Here is an 18,608-nt window from a genome sequence, read left to right as displayed (position 1 = left end):
ATGGAAATGTAGAAACCGGTAAAAAAAACCCCCAAACCACCCCCCACCCCCCGCCCCGGCTGCTTCACAGATTTGTCAATGTGTCCCCAAGAGAAGTTTCGCTGTCCCAGCGTGGGAATCCTTGCTGAGGAGCGGAGCCGGGCGCTCTCCCCTTTGTAAGGCAAAGACAACCCTGAAAACGAGGCTGAGATAGAAAAAAAACGATGTAAACTCATAATTTATCATCAAGAAAACCCTGCGTGGGCAACGTGGAGGCGGGGGGTTTTATACAAGAGGCTGCTTTAAAATCAACGGCGACGGCTTTTGCGCGCGCTTTTGGCTTCTTCTTTTTTGTACAAGGGTTTATAATACAGTTGGAATCATTGAGGGGTGCAAACCGGGACCGGGGCGCTGCTCCCGAGGGAAAGAAGGACGAAGGGAACGGCTTTGCCCAATGTGCAATGCGCTGCCCCAAAATTCCAGCGGCAGCGCTCCCTGCATTCGCTGTGTTTCAAAAAAACGTGGATCTTCAGAAACACAAAAAACAAAAAAAAGGAGGAAAAAGAAGGCATAAGTTGGCGGACATCCAGCATCTCGTGTGGTTTTTGTTACGTTCTTCAATGATTTTATGATGAAAAACGTTTTTGGGTTTCTTTCTCTTAAATAAATACATGGCATCCGATGGATCCGGGCGGTGGCCGTGGCTCCAGCCCGCCAGTTGCCCAGTTCTCCCCTTCTCAGGGTGTTTCAAAGCCGGCCACGCGGTAGCCGGTCTGGTTGGCGAGCACGCTGCCGTTCTGCCCCTGTGGAGGCTGCACGCCATAGCTGGCACCCATCCATGCCGCCGAGGACTGTGTCTGGCTGTCAAGGTGGGAAAACACCATGTTAGGCAAACGTGTGGGTGATGAGGGAGAACTTAATGGAGAACAGGGCTACACCTTCATAGAATCAGGGAATGGCTGGGTTGGAAAGGACCTGAAAGCCCATCCAGTTCCATCCGCCTGCCATGGACAGGGACACCTCCCACTGGATCAGGGGCTCCAAGCCCCATCCAACCTGGCCTGGAACCCCTCCAGGGATGGGGCAGCCACCACTGCTCTGGGCAACCTGGGCCAGGGCCTCCCCACCCTCACAGCAAAACGTTTCTTCCTAAGATCCCATTTCAATCTTCCCTCTTTCAGCTGAAAAATATTTTCCCTCGTCCTATTGCTGCAGTCCCAGACCAAGAGCCCCTCCCCCACTTTCCTGCATCCCCTTTTCAGTACTGGAAGCTGCTCTAAAGCTGCCCCAGAGCCTTCTCTTCTCCAGGCTGAACATCCCCAACTCTCTCAGCCTGTCCTCGTATGGGAGGTGCTCCAACCCTCAGATTATCTCTGTGTCCTCCTCTGGACTCATTCCAACATTTCCATATCCTTCTTATGTTGGAGATTTCAGAACTGGACCCAGGGCTCCAGGTGGGTTCTCACCACAGCACAGCAGAGGGGCAGAATCCCTTCCCTTGCCCTGTTGGTCTCACAGCTTTGCATAGAGTCCAGGACACTTTTGGCTTCCTGGCCTGTGAGCACACACTTAGGCAAATGTGTCAGTAATAAGGGAGAACTTAACGGAGAATGCGGCTCCATTTCCTTCTTGTTCTTAATTGGCATTCATATACTGATACACTTCAATATAGATACCTTAGAAATCACAACATTGTTTTGCCTGTAAACTGCATAATTATTGTTTTGCCTGTAAACTGCATCGAAGGAAGTCATGTTTTGACAGTATGCCAGTTAACTTTATCCAGATGTCTACTGCCCTCCTTACTTCACTGACACTGTGCAAAGTACACATTAAGCAAAATGTGATGTGCAAGCTAGTTCATGAAATACACACATCCAATTACATACATAAATGTAATTTTATGTAAATGCATGCATTTTATGTATGTAAATATGTATTTATATGTATGTAAATAGACACAGAGAGTTGTGATGGGGAATGTCTAAGTAATGACGGACCAGAGCATTCCAGCAGCTGTTACAAGCCACTATCTCCGACTGCCACCTCCTGTGGATGGGAAACGGGGCCACAAAAAGCCCCAATACTCACTTGAAGCCCTGCTGGTTCCATGCTTGCCCGTACATCCCATAGGCGGGGACCTGCCAGCCATTGGGCACGTACTGGCCGATCTGGGCGCTGCCGTACCACTGGCCCCACTGCCCATAGGGTGGTGGATAGGTGATCTGATTCTGCAAGGGCAAACACCCTCATTAAGAGATTGACACCAACTCAGAGATGTGCCAGGGGCTACATTTTAGGAGCTTTCTCCACAACTTGTCCTGCAGGGAAATCCCCATGGACAACACAGGTCGTAGCACAGGCAACATGTGCCTCAGCAGGTCTGTAACTGGCATGCACAAAGGTTTTACAGCCACTTAACGGAGCTTTGGCACAGACTAAGGAGCAAAAATGCAATAGCAGAGAAGTTCTGACCTGCTGGACTGGACTGATCATGTCTGGCGTCTCCTTGCCCCAGTAGCACTTCACTATGTGTCCTTCTATAGTCGTCCCATTGACAGAAACAATGGCATGCGCAGCACTCTCGTGGGAATTAAACCTGCCAAAACACAAGCCACACCAATAAAACAACTAATTTCACAGAATCATAGAATGGTTTGAGTTGGAAGGGACCTTAAAACCCATCCAGTTCCACCCTCTGCCATGGGCAGGGACACCTCCCACAGGATCAGGGGCTCAAAGCCCCATCCAACCTGACCTTGAACACCTCCAGGGACGGGACAGCCACCACCGCTCTGGGCAACCTGGGCCAGGGCCTCCCCACCTTCACAGTGAATAATTTCCTCCTTATGTCCAGTCTAAATCTTCCTCTCTCCAACTTAAAGCCATTCCCCCTCATCCCATCACTACAGGCCCTTGCAAAATCCCCTCTCCAGCTTTCCCCAGACCCTTTCGGGTACTGGAAGGTCACTGTAAGGTCTCCATGGAGCCTTCTCTTCTCCAGAACAACCCCAATTCTCTTAGTCTGTCCTTGTACAGGAGGTGCTCCAGCCCTCAGATCATCTTTGGTGAGGAACAGCCAGAAATAACCCCAAGAGTTAACCCTCACCTGCTCAGCACAGGTTTAGGCTCGGTTCAGACCCCAGACTGACCACAGAAACCTCCTGCCACCCCACTGCGGGCAGCAGGGTCTGTGAGGCTACACCCACTTTTCCTGTCTCGGTGTTGTAACTCTCCCTAGGCAAATCTGAAAACTCAGGAGCAAGGAAAATAAGTCAATTAGCAATTACTTTATTATTTGGAACCTCATCAACAGAGAGACTTTGAAACTTGACTGCTTGCCTCAGCAAGCAGTGAAATTACACAACAGGAACACAGAGATCTCTTGCAACGAAGGGTGCTGCACCAGTTTAGCCTGGGTTAAGAGGTTTTGCCCTGCACCAAGAACACTAGAAGCTGTAATTTCCTCTTCAGATCCATCTGCAAAGCATCCCCTCCAGTTCGGCATACATCCCACCATGCTTCGCTGACACCCACAGCATCCAAATCCAACAGTTCCTATTCAATTAATCTACACCTACCGTACGAAGGAGTAGCCTTTATCTGGGAAGACTCGAATTTCCATGATCTGTCCGAAGGGAGAAAAGGTCTGGCGCATTAGCTGTTCTGAAGTAAGAAGAAAGAGAGCATCAGACTGAGGCAGTTGCTGTTACTCAGAGCTGCTGGGACATGAAGGCGGGGTGAGCTGTGCCACCTGTCAGTCCTGATGTCACGCCGCCGCAGTACACGGTGCAGTTGCTCGGGCTGGACTGATTGACCACGTCCTCATAAGAGAGCTGTTTGGCGTTAGCTGGAAGAGAGTTTATACAGTGACTCAGCAGATCAGACACACAACAAAGAGAAATTCTAATCCCAAGTGGCACAAGATCATGCAATGCTTTGGGTTGGAAGGGACCCTAAAGCCCATCCAGTTCTAAACCCCTGCCACAGGCAGGGACACCTCCCACTGGATCAGGGTGCTCAAAACTCCATCCAACCTGGCCTTGAACACCTCCAGGGATGGGGCAGACGCCACTTCTCTGGGCAACCTGGGCCAGGGCCTCCCGACCCTCACAGGAAAAACGTTTCTTCCTCCCCTCTAAATCTCCCCTCTTTTAGCCAAGCACAAACTGCAAACACCCATCAAGCAGGTCCGATACATCTAGCTCAAAACCTCCGCAACAGAAATACTGTCTTTGATGCAATCCCACTCGCTTTGTACTACAATCAAAAGCCTTAAAAGCAAGGAGTGAGGTTAAAAAGCCAGAGTTGTCCAGGCTGCCTAAAGAGAATGCAAGCTTTCAACCCGAGTGTGCAGAAACCCAGCGAATCCCTCGCTGCAGTGCAAACATAGCCACCCCTGCTAAGGCAGCTGCTTTATTCAGGAGGTTTGAAATGACTCAAGAAAGCCTTTGACCTTTCCTTTGCAAATTACAGATGCAAATTGAGGACTTACTTTCATATGTACTCTTTGGAGCTGGAGGTTTTCTGGTAGCCCAGTTTGTTCGGATTTGCCTTCCACCGAGCCACTGACCACCCATCTGCTGAATGGCGTTCTCTGCATCCTAGGAGGGAGGGAGGGAAGAAAACCCCACCATCAGCCTTTTGTGACAAAGCCACTCAAATGACAGCACCGTGCACCCACCCTGCCTGACACCTGCAACGTGCTAGAAGAAATCCTACTCCAAAAGCAGTGGATTTAGGCAGGGTGAAGGGTGAGGGCACCTGAGACCTGCTCGATGTATAAGGTCTGTCACAAAAACCCCTGAGACATTGCTTGTAACTCTATTTAACAAATAAAGAAAAACAACTACGCTCAATCTTCACAATCATCCCCTTCTGAGCTGGCACCCCGCTGCACATGATGCTGCAAACATCCAAAGCAATTCCACAGATCATTTTCTGAAAGGCTGTTGAGTATCTCTGTTGGTTTTGCTTTCACTTCTTCTCCTGACAAACAATGGGTTCCCTTGAGCCCTGACTGGATCTTTGGAGAGAGGCAGAAACTGCAGGGAGCCAGGGCTGGGAGCAGGGTGGGTGCTCAGGCACAGGGATGTTGTTCTGAGCTAAAAAACACATCACAGACAGAGCCCTGGGGGCTGGCACACTGTCGGATGTGAACTCACTGCTCACTCTTGCACACCAACATCTCCTGATCAAAGGTAAGGAAACATCTATCTCTATTTGAACCTGCATCTACTCGCACCGAGTGAAGTGGCGGAGCCGAGCCCTGTCTCACTGTGACAGGTTAGAATGCGGTCTGTACCCATCTCTCTGTCTCCCCCTTCCCACTCTTGGTTCCTTAGCTATAGGGTCAGTCTTGGGTTGTTTGTGTTGGACCTCAAACACCAGACGCATTGTCAGTCTCTGCCCACCGCCTGTTTGGACGATGTGCTTCAGGAATGAGAAAGCCAAGTGCTTCAGGAATGAGAAAGCAATACAGCAGAGCGTTTCCCCAAACAGAGAGCAAAGCTTCCTGACAGCAGGCAGGGAGAGCAAAGCTGGACAGAGATCGGGACCAACAATGCTCCTTCGCATAGCAGCTGCTGAAAATCACTGTCTGCTTTCACTGGGTGCTCGAGGCCGCAGCTTACCCATTTATTGAAGAAGGAGACGAAGCCATATCCTTTAGACTTTCCTGTCGCCATGTCCTTAACCACACGCGCGTCTCTAAAAAGCAGAAATGAGAACCAGTTTAGCACCATCGCAAGACCACCTTACAAAAACTACAACTCGAGTCACATGTACAGCTTATTTTCATGTTTCACCTTTGCTAACCTCAACTGTTTATCGCACCAGCAACACAGTCAAAGCAAAAGGCTTCTTTTCTAAACAGAACTTTACTAATGCTTTGCCAGGTAGTAGCAAAATTAAAACTTAATTGTGTAAACATGCAAATCAATAGCTTCTCTAACAAATATGACAGTTGGCTCCCGCTTCAAAATGCTTTTACAGACTGTTAAGACACAAAGCATGGTCAAAGCAGCTATTCCAAAGAATCACTTAAGGCAGGTAGCTGGCTAAACATTAGCTGAGTGGCTCTCTTGAACCATGCAATCTTTAAACTTGCTATTTGCCAACACATTCTACCTACTCATTCGAAATATTAAATAGAAAAAATGAAAAGAAGATAGGAATTAAAAGGCATACGTCGCCTGTTAACCGAATTCTTTAATTTTCTCGGGTCAATTCGTTACCCCCTTTTTGGACTGTGGGCAGCTGTAAATTTTGAGAGATTGACATTTTCAGAAATTATTGAAGAAAATAAAACACCGCAACATTCATGTCTTAAAAACGACATTATTACACATCATTTAAACTGCATTGTACAACAGCAATCATACAGGACTGATTGGAAACTATGAGATACAAAAAAAGTAAAAAAAAGAAGAAGAGTAATTTATAAAAGTAAATAAGAAAACTACAACGTTTGTCCACTGTGAACTGTAGCTTGTAGTTAGCCATGGCAATTCTGTCCATTCTTCAGAGACAACTCTGCAAAATAACCAGAGCCCTATTATTTGAGATTGAGTTACAAAAGAGAACCCAGCTACAAGAGCTAAACCCCACTCCTGGAACTCTATTCTACAGTGCTTCTCAGGCAATTTGTGTACGAGTCAGCTGAGGGCCGAGATGCTCTCGCGCACAAGGCCTCCCTCTCCTCCCCTCCTGCACCCCACACGTACAGGCATTAAAAGAACAGAAAGAACAATGTAAAATCAGTCAGAACGTCATGCAATATAACTTATAAAACAATATGGGTCAGAGAAACTAGAGTTAATGTGCGCACATTTAGCATTCCAAGACTGGCAAGAAAAGGCACAGTGGAGGTTCGTTACGCTCAAGTTTTTAAGCCTTTTAGGAACTGCAAATGCTGCATCGTAAGCCTAATACTGGCATACGTTAGCCCATAGCGCTGCCATCACTGCTGAAAGCCCGAGGTCCCACAGCTGCAGGAAGAACGGATTTCTTTCCTCTTTGTGAGACCCCCTCCCTTTCCCCTTTTTTCTCTCCGCCTTCCTGCATGAGGTCAGAATTTGGGTTATACGTTACAAATTGCCTGAGAAGAGCCACTTTGGTGAGCTTAGATGGGTTCGCTCTCAAGAGTCTACAGAGGGAAGAGGGGAAACACTCATCTCTACTTACCCTCAACTGAAAACTTTGAAAATAAAGACTTGAGAAGAAGTGAAAACATGCATACAGCAAGCATAAAAGGAAACCACAATGAGAGTGTGCTCTTACAGTGATTAAAAAAACCCAGATGCAAAGAGTTACTAAAATCTCTTATGCGCTAATCATGCAGTAGCTCTACCTTGGTGTCATTAAAAATAAAAAGCTCAGTTTAGCACCAATGAAGACAATGATGGAAAAAAATAAATGAGGAAATACTCCATTAGCACCACATTTCCAGAAAGCAGTCACTGAGGTAGAACAAGTAAAGTCAAGCAACTTAAATCGACCACTTAGGAGGCAGTAGTGATGTTTTTTTCAGGTTAAATTTAAGCAAGTACAAAATTGAGGACCCTTTGTCTTTTTGTAACCCTTTGCGTTTGGAGCAAAATTTCAAATGAGTCGTTATGGGGACAATTCTTGACCTACTGCTCTCATAGGAGGAAAGGAGCTGAGTTTGGGTTTGGGCAGTCAGTTTAAGGCAGGGCAACCCACGAGATTTCCAGATGTTAGCTCTCCAGCTGTGTGCGGAGCGCCCCAAAAGCAAGAGCACCACTCCCCGTCACCACCACCACGCAGCAACAGCTTGCGGCCAGAAAGCTCTTCTAGAGAAGATGGGACAAGGGGCACAGCTCCAGGAGTACAGTCTCTGGGACGATGTTCCCTGTGGTTTTATACTCTCCAAGATGTACTTTTTGCCTCAGGCCGAGGGGACTTTGGGTTTTGGGGGGCATTTCTTAAAGGCAACTTCCAGGAACTCTCACCTCGGACACTCAGCTTGGGAAACCTTCCTGGCTCCCTTGCAGCCCCACCTACGTTTGTCTGGCTATCTCTGCCTCCCTTCCGCACTCATTCCAGCAGGACAGCTCTGCTCTAAAGTCCCTCATCCCTTCCATCCAGACCACACCGGGCCAAAGGATAAACTGACTCTCTTAGGAGTCTGACCCTCTGCGTTCCCTAGATGATGATTACAGGATGTGGTCAAGCATTACAGTTGTCTGAAGCAAGTCACATTCATCTTTCCTTTAACCTTATGATAAAAGGAAATCAAGCTGACATTAAGAGAGCAATACACTGGACTCTGAGGGGAAAAAAAACAAAAGCAAACTTACTTCAATTAAATGCTTCACTACACAACACTCCAAAGCACTCTATGTTCTCTTACATCACCATCAAGAAACTTCAATGTCCAGTACAGACAACACTACAAGGAAAATTAATGGTTTACATTTGGAGGATGGAATGAATGAACCGCTCCTTACTCTGCTACACAGACCTGTGAGCACCGCTCCCCATCCCTAATGTATTCACTCGTTATGCCGTGGCTCTGCACTACTGGGATGAGCGCAGCTCCTCGACCTGAGACGCCTCATGGCTTTGGCACAGCCCTTCGAGGTGGGGGCTTATGCTGATCCAGTGCCAAATGCTTTGAGGCCACTCTAGTTGCTAAAAAAGGTTCGTTTTGTATGAAATGGGAATCTAACTGCAAAAAAACCACGAGCTACCGGTGGCCAGCTAAGAAAAAATCCAACGCCTCATGAGATGTGAAGGTGCAAACGGACTCAGCCCCAAACTGCACAGCGCGATGCTGGTTTGCAGTGAAATGCAAACCCTGGATTTAGGAGTCAATTTTTTCCAGCGTTGCTTTGCCAAATGAGGCAAGGAGTGTACGACTAAAGCAAGTTTGGTGCAACTTTTCTAAGAGAGCAGAACAAGCTAGTATAAAGGAAGCGGGTTACACATCCCTGCTTAACACCTGGTCACGGCATGAACAGATCAACATACATTCCTGCACTGCAACAGCTCTCATTATTACTTACTGAAACATAAGGCTGCCTCCACTTAGGAAAGATAACTTTTAGTGTATTTGCCCTAGGAAATTACTTACGATATTCTTCCAAAGGGCGCAAAAGCTGCTTTTATGTCTTCTGTTGTAATTTCTGGACTGAGGTCTCCGACAAAGACATGGAAATGGTCTTTTTGGGGGGGAAAAAAAAAAGAAAAGAGAAGGGATGTTAATGTTTGAAAACAACCCCTTCTGTGCATGCACACATGGAGCACAGCAACCTTGCACAGCACAGCTTTCCAGCTACTGTGGAAAACCGCGTGAAGGCCGGAGTTTACTATGAAACCGAATTTATCGTGGTTTGTAATAGATCCTGTGCTTGGCAGCGCCACAGAGTCAGTGCTTTTAAGGATACAACAGCGACATACGGCATTTATGCTCTGTATTTCACAAACTGCTTTACGACCAGTCAGCATTTACTGTACAAAGCCTTAAAGTCTTTACTTAGTGTGCCTAGACTATACAAAAGTCTTCCTCTCCATGTTAAGATTCGAGGTGACAGGAGGCCACCAGCGAACTGAAATCTGATCAGATGAAATGCTCAGCAGTTACAAGAAGCAAAGGATAATTCTTGTTCTAGAGCAGGATGGATTTTGAGCAGAGCCAAGGCATCTGCTTTAACACCACAGGTTGCGAAGAACAAATCAACAATACCTTGCACTGCAAGTTTGTTGTTAAAGCATTTGAGTTCTCAAAAGCCACCAGTTTGGGTTGCCCAGCCAACACACCATGTGAATTCAACATGTGTGAATGGGTGTGCAACTGAACTAATGCTGAAGGCAACAGAATGGAAACAGTAATCCCTTTGATTTACATCAGAGCCATTAAAACAGGCACCAAAGAGAAACTCGGGCACTGCGTCTTACAAGTCCTGGCAACACAGACTGATCTGCACCACAGCAGGTATGGAATTCTTGACTCCACTCGGACACTAAGGCAGTTTAGCCCTTCTTGCCTACAGAAATTCAGGCTCAGTGAGAGAAGCAGTGATCCACAGGCTCGCCAAGAGCAGTGGAGGTCAGTTTTGGAAACAGTCCAGATGCTCCCAAAGGAGTGCACAGGACAGGGAGCCAACGGTTCGGCTCCGATAGCCTAGCACAAGGGGTTTGGAATTTTTCCAACAACTGCACAGGTGACTAACAGCTGGAGCTCAGCACCAGAAACGAGGGGTGGCTGCTACAGGGAAATGAAAGGGAAGTATTTCCATAAAATATAAACTCATAATGAACTAAAACCCCAGTCACAGCTTCAGGTGGGTTAGTAAGGACCCTCAAGAGCTGTCGTTTTATGTTTAAGAAAATCCAATTACCTTGTGAGTGCTGTGTGTTCACAACAGTACTACAAAGGTTGGATTTGTTCTTAAGTTATTAACACAAACATGGCGAATGATATCTTGGGACTATGATCAAAAAGCTACTGCTTACCGTTTACATTTAAAAGCTACTGGCACAAATTGAACAGGTACACAAAGCATGAGCGACACTTACTGCTGGTGTCTTTCTTCTGGCTGCTGGGGGTTGTCGCCCAGTTCACTTTGACCTCCTGCAAACATCAGCGGCTCGTGTTAGATTGAGCAAAACCCAGCCAAGTCCAAACACCTTCAGCACTTCTTTCTGGTGCTACAGGGGCACCAGACATGCAAGTCTAGGGTGCGAGCTCAAGCTTAAGATGTGTTTCTTGGGAGAGAGTTTGCTCTTCCAAACCGTGTTTCACTGGTTAAGAGCAAAGATGGGAAACTCCTGGTCTGGGGTTTTTGTTTCATTTGGTTGGGTGGTTTTTTTTGAAGGTGTGGAGAGAGAGGGACGTTGTCCTGATAAGGTTGGCAGTGTTAAAATATTTGTGTTACGATCACTGTTTCCAAGCCCTCCCCTGCTCTGCATTCCCACCTCCCTCTGTAGTATCCCTACAACAGCCTGAACAGCTGTTCTTGACTGCGTCACATTAAGACCTCCTTGCAGTGTACCCACTTCATCTCAGGTGACATTTCACCCGCACCGCCTGAGCCAGCCCGCTTTCCAACTCCAGCTCACCCTGCAGACACGACAGCTTACCTTACCCATTATCTTCCGGCCATTCATTGCAGCCAGTGCTGCAGCCGCGTGCCGGTGCTCATAGAACTCGACAAAACAGTAGGGATCATTTCCAGCTGTCTGATAAAAGAAATGCACAAAGGATTACTAATACAAACCTCCCCAAACCATACTCTCAATGTTCTACTCAGCCCCTTGCACTACATCTAAACATCTCAATATGGACAGGCTTTTTTTCTCTACAATCAGACCACAGTCGATGCTCCTGGAGATTCCAGTTCTGATTTGGAAAGGTAAAAGTATGTCAAAGAACTTTGCAAATCCCAAATACATTAAACTGTTCAGTCTCCCTCACCATACCCACCCAGCCTCTTAAGGTGTTATCTTTAACACCAGATACGAGGCAGAAACGATGACAAAAGTACAAGATTACCACCTCAAGCCTTATTACATCCCTTTAAGGAGGTCCAGTGGATTTCTGAAACACGCAAGTACGACCCAAAACCAGTCACCGTAAGAAACATGAAAATGATTACGTTAAAGCTCTTACATCCATTATCATTTTGCAGCTTTTGCATGGTCCGATCTGGCTGAACAGCTGGAGGATGAGAGCTTCGGTCACATCTCTTGACAGGTTCCCCACGTATCTACAGGTCCAAACGTGAAGTTAGAAGCCTGCCTGCTCATCCATAACAAAGCTAATACAGCTGAAAGCTGCTCCCTCAGCACCCAATCCACCAAAATAAAGCCTGTGGCAAGACGATATCCTGACTCATGCAGTGTTGGAGCAGGAGCTGTTGGGTGGACAGTGGGCAGCAACAGTGCCTGACCTCAGTTCCACAGAAGGCCTGCAGTTCTCAAATTGCACCCCAGTGAGATTTATCTGAACGACAAGCCAGATACAGACAATTCAACCTAAACAAACTGCTTTCCGTGCAGGGAAATGGCAGTTCTAGTAACCATTCTCGATAATCTTCCTGGAGGTGTTCAAGATCAGGTTGGGTGGGGCTTTGAGCAAACTAATCCAGTGGGAGGTGTCCCTGCCCATGTCAGGGGGTTGGAACTGGATGGGCTTTAAGGTCCCTTCCAACCCAAACCATTCCTTGATCCTCTCATTTGCAGTCACCGTTCACCAGGCATCGTTTCCCTGCCTGCCCCAGCAGCTCAAGCTAGTGTTTAGCAAGCACATTACACAATATTCAGCCAGTTCCTTTTCAAAAAGGACTAATCATTTGAAAGCATCACATCTGCCTGAAAATGCCAAGAGCAAACACACTCAAGTGTGTGCATTCCCCTGTCCTCCTCCGTTTGAAAGGACCAGCCTCCTCACAGGCAGACAGACTGAGAATCCCTGCTCCAATTTGGGATTTTGGCATTCCTGCGGACAAAGATCACCCTTGACCCACAAGTAGGTTTAAAAACAGCAAAAAAACCAAACCCAAGTAATGGGATTTTTAAAAAAAGCACACAGAGAAACCTCAGCGCTACAGGTGTGGCAGCATCTTTCCACAAGGGAACATTCTGTGGCAAACGGTGAGCTCTGCAACGAGAACCACAGACAAACTGTGCCACTGAAACCACGTTAATGCATCAACAACCCCCCGTCTGGGTGCAAGAGTTGCAAAGACGATGTAGGGAAACAACAAGGCAGCAAAACCAGCGACTTCTTGTGCTCCTCCTGTTGACACAAGGCCCTCCTGAAGAGATGGATGTGCTCCAATATTTGGTTTAGCAGAGGAGAGAATGGGGGAACAAGACACAGAGTGTGTTTTTCTGTTGGAAACGACCTGACAAGCTCTGCGTTAATAACGTGAACAACTATTTTAGGGAGGATTCACAATTTTGTCCTGTTTAAAATCAACACGTGCAGATTGTCACAGGCACCTGCTAACTCAAAGCCAGCAATGCCTGTGCTTCAGATGTGCTTCTGTCCTTACAGCGGGGTTTAGCGTGCTCCCATTAACTTTGTGCTCATTAACACCAGAACACCTTGCATCAAGTTCAATCAAGAGCCACATTGAGCCACTCTTTTTTTCCCCTCTCTCTTTATCCATTATTGTTGCTGTTTGGATAACAAATAAGCCAAGGCATTAAAGAGATAAGACTCTTAACATCACCTTCTAGGTCTAAGTTTATGAACAGTGTATCTGTTACTGACAGTCTCTCAAATGCAGTGTCTACACCCTGACCTTTGCACTCAAGTTGGATTTTTGCTGTGATAATCAGACTGGCAACTCCTGGAACATCCCCTGCCTTAAGACTGGATTTAACTGCAAAAGGCAGGACGTAGGTGAGCAATTTCCACCAGCCTCATGGACCTCTGCATGGCCACAATTTTCCGAGGATCATCATCAGCAAGACATGTGTACATACACCTAAAGAGCACATGGAATTTCACACTATGCTAGATGTCGGCCTAGTGGCTTCTGCACAAACCAGACCTCAGCTCCCAGTGCACCGACATGGCCAAGACAACCCTTAATGGCCACACAAGCAGTAATGACATGCAGACCAGCGTTCTACAAAACACTAACACAGGGAGGGGGATCATAAAGCACATTGGTCACTCGGAAAAACAGCTCAACATCAGCCAAATTCAATTCATGTTTTTCTTGGGGTGTTTGTCAGTGTAACCTCAACACCCGTAGCTGCGGATGCACACTGCCTGCTCCCTGCAGCCACTCTGGAGAGGATTCTCCAGTCCACTTGTTGGCAAGCAACAACAAGGATCTGCGATACTGTCAGCCGTACTGAGAGGGATGGGAGAAATTCAGCCCCTCTGCTGTGTGCTCTCTGCGTGACACTCGAGCTGTCTGACCATCAAATCTTTCCACAGAGTTGGGCCGCAGCTCTGTTTCCATGTGGCTTACGGCAGGGCAGAGTCCAGCATTCCCAGACCTTGTCCCGGACCAGTTACACAAGAAACAGCCGAGTGCCAAGATGACCCTGCCAGGCAGGGACAGAAGCCTTCTCCTGCCTGACAGCTCTGTCATCTCCTGCACCTTTCCCATCCTTCTCTTTCTTGCTAATGGGATTCTCATTAATAAGCTGGTTGATGATGAAGGATGACACAAAACAAGGCAAATTATGCAGACAACTCCATTTATTCCCTGCCCACATCAGCACACAACTTCTGGAAAAGAAATACCAAACTGCTGGGTGTCAGCGCATCTCCTCAGACATACAAAGTGCATCAGAAGCATGTGTATTCCACAAGCACCTATGTACTCATATGGAAAATACAGCCAGGAGGTCTTTGGAAATCCAGGAACACTGTCTGCCTTGTAACTGCTCTTCAAACTTATAATCTTTGCTGTTAAAGAGTGGCTTTCAAGGAAGGTAACCAGCCACTTGAAGAGCTGCCTCTTCAGGAAATCATTTGCATAAGTAATACAGCCCCTCACACCAGGGCTCCAACAACTCCCTTCAGAGAAACAGGTTACGTGGAAATGGCAAAAACATGAGATTACTTCCAACGTCTGGAATCTGATCCAGGAGAACTACTTAAACACGCTGAGGGAACTAAAGAACAAGGCACACACAATGCAGACCCTTCATGATGCAGAAGGACCACGCAGCCGTAGAGGGAGCACCATAACAGCGTTTCTACCTCCAGAAATCCTCCCAAAAGCAGGTGTTTAGCACAGACTTCAGGCCCAAACTGGAAGGAGATATCTTGTAGTTGCACGTTCTTCCTTCCAGCTGGTTATTCTAAACTCCATCTGTGACACTGAGCCTGTGACAAACTTCTATAGGACTCCAGAAAGCTGCTCAGAACGGTTTGGGGCAATCCTGCGCTCTGTGCATCGCTCAACACCCAGCCCTGAAGACCAGAACCTGGTCATGTGTGTGCACGGAGCCACACGTGCTCAAAGACAGATAATCCACTCCATTAAGCATGGGCCAGGGCTGCCGAGACCAAGACCATGAGAAACCAGACAACGATTCCATTGGGACAGGGGAGAAAACACTTCTTTAATAAACACACCAATAAGCCAACAGGTCTGACCCATGTTTGCAGACACCAAGAATAGTTCCAAAAATGCACAAACCAAAAAGACAACAGGATCGTAGACACAAGAGAGTGTTTAATGCCCAGGAAAGCGTCAACCAAGGAGCTGGTGTAAGTCACGTAAGAGCCTTGTTTTGCAGCAGTCCCTCAGGCAAGTCAGAGAATAGAATCAAGGAATGTCTTGGATTGGAAAGGACCTCAAAGCACATCCAGTTCCATTCCCCCTGCCATGGGCAGGGACACCTCTCACTGGAGCAGGTTGCTCCAAGGCCCATCCAACCTGGCCTTAAACCAACTCCAGGGACAGGGCAGCCACCACTGCTCTGGGTAACCTGGGCCAGGGCCTCCCAACCCTTACAGCAAAACATTTCTTCCCAAGATCCCGTCTCAATCTCTCCTCTTTCATCGAAAACCGCTCCCCCTCGTCCTATCACTCCGTGCCTTTGTAAGAAGTCCCTCCTCAGCTTTTCTGCATCCCCTTTCAGTACTGGAGGCTGCTTTAAGGTCTCTCCAGAGCCTTCTCTTCTCCAGGTGGAACAACCCCAACTCTCTCAGCCTGTCCTCAGAGCAGAGGTGTTCCATCCCTTGGATCACCTTTGTGGCCTCCTCTGCACCTGTTCCAGCAGATCCCAATCTTTCTGATGGTGGGTCACTTATCAGGCCTTAGGGTGGGTGCAGCCATCAACCAAGAGCAAAACTTTCTCCTTGCCTCAGAAAAATTCCCTCTCCTGCCCATCTTTCCTCTCTACAACTCCTGCACTGAAACAGCGTAGCTTACATAGAGCTGGAAGAGAAAGATGGGGGTCTGTGATTTCCCTACTCCAAATGAGAAAAAAAACTCCAGCCAAAGAAAAGGAGAGAAGCACACATGTGAGATGTGCACAGGAACTCTCCTGTGCCTTTCCCACACATCCAGCTGCAGGAGCACGAGTCAACAAAGAGCCCAGATCCGTTCTGATAGCAGCAGGCGTCAGCCGAAAAGCTGTCTGTAATTAAAGGATCCCAATTGATAATTTCAGCACAGTGAGGAGCTGCCCTACAGCTAGGATTAGTTCTTCAGGTTACATCAGGCTGGCAGCGTGCTTCAAACACTTGGATTTTGTGGGCACCTGCTATTTCCACCGACATCGCAGTGGGGGGGATCCAGCTTTTGGGCCAGGGCAGCCCCTCAGCAATGGAAAAGAACCCAGAGATGGCAAAACTCAGCTAGGTGCTAGCAAGAAGGCACAGTAGGCAAGCACAAGGGTGGACAAGGCCTCAACCCCCTTTCCTGGAGATGGAGGGGCTGCAGGATGAGAAGAGGGAGCAGCTGGCCTGGGGGGCACAGCCTGCTTTCCTGGAGGCAGAAACTGTGGTATAAGGCGAGGGAACTGGTGGGCAGTGGCGACAGAGCCTCAGCCCCTGGAGGTGGAGCGGCTGTGGTACGAGGGGAGGGAAGCAGAGGGGCTGGGATAAGGGGCACAGGGCTCATTCCCCTTTCCTGGAGACAGAGAGGCTGTAGGATGAGGGGCAGAGGCTGCGGGGCAAGGGCCTCGGCCAGGGTCTCAGCCCCATTCTCTGAAGGAGGAGAAGCTCCGGGATAAGGGGCGGGGGCGGGGGGAAGAGCATCATCTCCCTCAATTCCCTAAAAGCAAAAAGGCCGTGGGATCAAGGGAGGGAGCAGAGGGCAGCGGAACTGGGGCAGCGCCTCGGCTCCTTCCCTGAAGGAGAAAAGGTCGTGGAGTGAGGGGCGCTACCCCTGCGCCGGCGGGGGTAGCGGCTCAGCTCCTTCTCTGGAAGGGGAGAGGCCGGGAGATGAGAAGAAGCCGCTAGACTGGGGGGAGGGGGGAACAGGTCTCAGCCCCCCCTCCCTGGAGGCAGAGAGGCCACGGGATGAGGGGCAGGGAGCAGGAGGACGGGGGTCTCAGCCCCCTTCCCTGGAGACAGAGACTCTGCGGGTGGAGGGAGCTGGGGGAAGCGGGGCCGGGGAGGAAAGGCCAGAGGGTAAGGGGTAGGGGCTGGACCAGGGGGGCAGGGCCTCAGTCCCCACCTCTGGAGATCCAGAAGCCACAGGATGAGGTGGGGGTAGCGGGCGGCCGGTCCCGTGGCACTAGGGCCGCTCAGCCCCGACAGCGCCGAGGCCCGGGCCGCGCCCCCCGCATCCCGGGTGGCCCGGCCCCGCCCCGTGTCCACTCACAGTGTTTTGGGCATTTCATCCTCCATGGCGCCGCCGCCACCCAGCCCGGGCCGTTCCCGCTGAGCCGGCCCCGTCAGCACCCTGGGCAGCCCGAGCGGGCGGCACTATCACCCCGCGGCCGCGCAAGATGGCAGCGCAAGATGGCGGCGGCGGGGGGCGGGGCCGGGGCGTGCGCGGGAGGGCTGGAGCGCATGCGCAGAGGGCGGGGCCACCGAGCGTGAGGGGGAGCCCCTGCGCGGGGTCGAGAACGCATGTGCGGGTTGGAGCACGCGCGCCCGCGCGAGAGGGGCGGGGGGAAGCTCCTGCGCGGGGCCGAGAGCGCATGCGCAGGGTGAAGAGCGCGCACGCAGGAGGGGCGAGGAGCAAGATGGCAGCTGTGAGGAGGCGGGGCCAGCGTGCGCGATGGACAGAGAGCGCATGCGCAGGGTGGAGCGCTAGCGCGGCGGGCAGCACGAGGCCAGGAGGGAGGGCAGCTCCGCGCAAGATGGCGGCGGCGAAGGGGGCGGGGCGAGGAGAGCGCCTGCGCGCAGAGGGGGGGGCGGGGAAAGACAGTAGCTCCGCGCAAGATGGCGGCGGCGCTGCAGACGCACGTGCCCGGGCAGCCGGTAGCGGTGGCGCTGAAGGCAGCGTCCGCTCAGAGCCTCAGCGCGGAGTCATTGACGGGGGCGAAACCTCCCTGCCCTCCCGCCCACGGATCCAGCTGGGCCGTGTCTGCAGAGCCTTCTCGCCCTCCGTGCCTGAAAAATAAAGGAATTGGGGAGGGGAAACAAGGAAAAATAAAACAATTAAGAAGGGAAATAAGGAATTAAGGATGGGGATAAAAATAAATGAGCAAGGAGTGCGATTAAAAGAATTAAGGACGAGGACAATTTAAAAATAATTAAGGAAAAAGAATCAATCATAGAATCACCAGGTTGGAAAGGACCCACTGGATCATCGAGTCCAACCATTCCTAACTCCCTAAACCATGTCCCTCAGCACTTCATCCACCCGTTCCTTAAACACCTCCAGGGAAGGGGACTCGAAACCCTCCCTGGGCAGCCTCTGCCAGTGCCCAATGACTCCTTCTGTGAAGAATTTTTTCCCGATTTCCAGTCTGACCCTCCCCTGGTGGAGCTTGAGGCCATTCCCCCTTGTCCTGTCCCTTGTCACTTGGGAGAAGAGCCCAGCTCCCTCCTCTCCACAACCTCCTTTCAGGGAGTTGTCGAGAGTAGTAAGGTCTCCTCTCATCCTCCTCCAGGCTAAACAACCCCAGCTCTCTCAGCCCTCTCCAATGAGAGGGAAAAGTAAAAATTAAAGGATATGAAAAGAATAAGGAGAAGTAAAAAAAAAAAAAAAGGAATTATGGAAAAAATA

At 49.5% G+C, this 18,608-nt stretch overlaps 1 protein-coding gene across 4 annotated transcripts; it reads right to left on the bottom strand.

Annotated features, from left to right (window-relative positions):
* Positions 1 to 33: 33 nt before the first annotated feature.
* TIA1 (TIA1 cytotoxic granule associated RNA binding protein) lies at positions 34 to 17,408 on the bottom strand. Of its 4 annotated transcripts, none has more exons than XM_054088895.1 (12): positions 17,253 to 17,408; positions 11,615 to 11,711; positions 11,086 to 11,184; positions 10,522 to 10,576; positions 9,077 to 9,164; positions 5,613 to 5,688; positions 4,475 to 4,583; positions 3,734 to 3,829; positions 3,561 to 3,645; positions 2,455 to 2,578; positions 2,071 to 2,210; positions 34 to 840 (listed from the first exon to the last, which is right to left on the bottom strand). In XM_054088895.1, exons 1-12 carry the CDS (start codon positions 17,276 to 17,278, stop codon positions 717 to 719), a joined length of 1,119 nt encoding a protein of 372 aa, XP_053944870.1. In that variant the 5' UTR covers positions 17,279 to 17,408; the 3' UTR covers positions 34 to 716. The 4 variants fall into 4 exon arrangements, with proteins under 4 accessions (XP_053944870.1, XP_053944873.1, XP_053944871.1 ...); XM_054088898.1 differs by lacking the exon at positions 17,253 to 17,408 and adding an exon at positions 8,301 to 8,392 and having other exon boundaries at positions 11,091 to 11,184; positions 11,615 to 11,634; XM_054088896.1 differs by lacking the exon at positions 17,253 to 17,408 and having other exon boundaries at positions 11,091 to 11,184; positions 11,615 to 11,633.
* Positions 17,409 to 18,608: the final 1,200 nt, after the last annotated feature.

The sequence above is a fragment of the Cuculus canorus genome, chromosome 26 (assembly GCF_017976375.1).
Source record: "Cuculus canorus isolate bCucCan1 chromosome 26, bCucCan1.pri, whole genome shotgun sequence".
NCBI lineage: Eukaryota > Metazoa > Chordata > Aves > Cuculiformes > Cuculidae > Cuculus > Cuculus canorus.
The sequence above is the reverse complement of the archived record's forward strand: the minus strand, read 5'-3'. Positions and strand labels throughout refer to the sequence as shown.